The sequence below is a fragment of the Triticum urartu genome, chromosome 4 (genome assembly GCF_003073215.2).
Source record: "Triticum urartu cultivar G1812 chromosome 4, Tu2.1, whole genome shotgun sequence".
Lineage (NCBI taxonomy): Eukaryota > Viridiplantae > Streptophyta > Magnoliopsida > Poales > Poaceae > Triticum > Triticum urartu.
Window position 1 is genome coordinate 608,215,636 of NC_053025.1, and position 3,115 is coordinate 608,218,750.

General features: G+C 53.6%; 1 protein-coding gene across 1 annotated transcript; it reads left to right on the forward strand.

Annotated features, from left to right (window-relative positions):
• The first annotated feature begins 410 nt into the window (after positions 1-410).
• On the forward strand, positions 411-2,114 carry LOC125554390 (tyrosine N-monooxygenase-like). Its single transcript, XM_048717958.1, has 2 exons — positions 411-1,337; positions 1,476-2,114. Exons 1-2 carry the CDS (start codon positions 411-413, stop codon positions 2,112-2,114), a joined length of 1,566 nt encoding a protein of 521 aa, XP_048573915.1.
• The last annotated feature ends 1,001 nt before the right edge of the window (positions 2,115-3,115 follow it).

Genomic DNA, 3,115 nt, shown 5'->3' on the forward strand with positions numbered 1-3,115 from the left:
CATCTTGTGACGTTTGAGCGTACGCTGTCACTTTTGAGCGTCTTCGATCCTAGCCACCCTACACGCCTGTTCCCGTTGTATGCTTAGCTGTCCCTTCTCTTGTGGCGACACTGCACTTAATGTATTCCCTAATGTCTCATGGGGTACGGTGTAAACTTGCAATCAGAGTGAGAAACCTAGCTAGCATATATTGCTGTCTCTCTTTGAGAACCTTCTTCTACAGCTCTCCCACCCATCCCACCTTGGGATAGCGCGTTTACGATGTGCATGCGCGTCGTAGCTGTGTCTGATCTTGTGGCCACCACTGGTCCGATCTCTGCGTCCAATAAAGCCATGCGTGAATGCTAGTTGCTTTGCTCCAACTTACAAAGCTAGCTAGCATGGCAATGGAGCAGCTGGGAGCCTTCACAATGCTGGTGCTGTTACTCACCTTCATCTACCTCGTCCTCAGGCTCAGACGCAAGGACAGCAAGCCGCACACGCTCCCGCTCCCGCCAGGCCCAGCGCCGTGGCCGGTGGTGGGCAGCCTCCCGGAGATGATGCTCAACAAGCCCGCGTTCCGGTGGATCCACCGCACGATGGAGGAGATGGGCACCGACATCGTCTGCGTCCGCCTTGGCGGCGTCCACGTCGTCGCCGTCACCTGTCCCAGCATCGCCCGCGAGGTGCTCAGGAAGCAGGACGCCACCTTCGCCTCGCGCCCGCTCACCTTCGCCTCCGCCGCCTTCAGCCGCGGGTACAAGAACGCCGTGCTGTCGCCGTTTGGGGACCAGTGGAGGAAGATGCGCCGCGTGCTCACCTCCGAGATCATCTGCCCCTCCCGCCACCGATGGCTCCAGGACCGCCGCGCCGACGAGGCCGACAACCTCACCAGCTACGTCTACAACCTCGCCACCGCCGCGAAGGGGTTATCGTTGGGCAGTGGCGCCGTGGACGTGCGGCACGTCGCGAGGCACTACTGCGGCAACGTCATCCGCCGGCTCCTCTTCGGCAGGCGGTACTTCGGCGAGCCTGGGCGACGCGATGGTGGGCCGGGGCCCATGGAGGTGGAGCACATGGACGCCTTGTTCACCTCCCTCGGGCTTCTCTATGCTTTCTGCGTCTCCGACTACCTTCCCTGGCTGCGCGGCTTCGACCTCGACGGCCACGAGAAGATGGTCAAGGAGGCCAACGCGACCATGAACCGGCTGCACGACGCCGTCATCGACGAGCGGTGGGGGCAGTGGAAGTCCGGCGAGAGGAAGGAGCTTGATGACTTCCTCGACGTGCTCATCACGCTCAAAGACGCCGAGGGGAAGCCGCTGCTCACCATCGAGGAGATCAAAGCACAGTCTCAGGTTGGTAACCACTTCACAATATTATGAAGTCACATATGCATGCATGGTCAATGCATGTCAAACATTTACAAGGTGCAAAGAAAGTGGACTATCCAACTAATGTGTTGCATACGTGGCATGACATGGTGGTGCATGCAGGACATAACCTTTGCAGCCGTTGACAACCCATCCAACGCAGTGGAGTGGGCCCTGGCAGAGATGGCGAATGCGCCGGAGGTGATGGCAAAGGCGATGGAGGAGATGGACCGCGTGGTGGGCCGGGAGCGGCTGATGCAGGAGTCGGATATCCCCCAGCTCAGCTACGCCAAGGCGTGCATCCGAGAAGCATTCCGGCTGCACCCTGTTGCACCTTTCAACGTGCCACATGTTGCACTAGCCGACACCAACGTCGCCGGCTACCACATACCCAAGGGAAGCCATGTCATCCTCAGCCGCACTGGGCTCGGCAGGAACCCGACCATCTGGGATGAGCCTCTCCGCTTCATGCCAGAGCGCCACATTAATACGACCACAGATGATATGGCACTCACAGAGAACAAGCTGAGGTTCATCTCTTTCAGTACCGGCCGTCGTGGGTGCGTCGCGACATCACTTGGGACGGCAATGTGCATGACGCTCTTCGGCAGGCTTCTGCAAGGGTTCACTTGGAGCAAGCCAGTAGGATTGGCAGCTATAGATCTCAGCGAGTCGGAGCATGACGTGTTCCTGGCCAAGCCATTGGTGATGTGTGCTAAGCCGCGTTTGCCGGTGCACCTCTACCACGCTGCCGCCATCTAATATATCTTCGGAAAAATATTGTTGGAAAATAATATAGCTCGGTCGATCGTCACCATGATGTGAGCCGAGATCACCTCGATCTCCACCTGAAGTAGGTTTGTGTGCACACATGTTCTTGGCAGTGACTACAACCCGGTTGGCTTGAAAATAATCATTTTCATTGATAGCCATCCAATCGAGAACCTCATATTAGATCAAATGGTTCCTAGTGGTCATTTCGAAATAGTTGTAGGTTGAGAAATTGTCTATCTACTGTAATCATACGTTTATACATTAGCACGATAACCACATCATTCTAACAAGTCCACTATATAAAACCATTACATACTTTATACTACCATTCTGACGCCGTAGGGCAGTCAACTGCTCATGCATCGACGATGAGTTGTGGAAATGTATCTTGGCTTTCCCTCTAAATGTGTTCTTGTCTTAATAATGAGACTCTATCATTCATGATTTAAATAACTAATTCCAAGGAAGAAGAAAGAAAATTATTGCTGACGAATCCCCACGATAAAAACAACAAAAGAGAGAAAACATACGACACTTATAAAAGGAAGATTTGTATTTCTATATTGTTATGGATGCATATCACTTTGAAGGAAACTAGGAAAGTCCACTAGTAGAAAACGGGCCTTTTGTCCCGGTTCGTAAGGGCCTTTTGTCCCGATTTCAGAACCGGGACTAAAGGGTCGTTACTAATGCCCTGACCCTTTAGTCCCGATTCTAACAAGAACCGGGACAGATGGGCCTCCACATGGCCTGCGCGCTGAGCCCAGGCAGGAGGGCCTGGTTGGTGGCACCAACCTGGACCAATAGGCCTCCACGCGTCAGCATTTCTGTGGCTGGGTTTTTTGTTTTTTTTAAAGGGAGGGGGGTTGGGGGTTTTGGGGGGGTTAATTTAGGTATTTCATATATTGTGTTAGATAGCTAATTAATAGAGAGAAGTGTCCTCTCTTATGTCCGTGCTTGGTCGACGCTACGTACTATACATACGTATA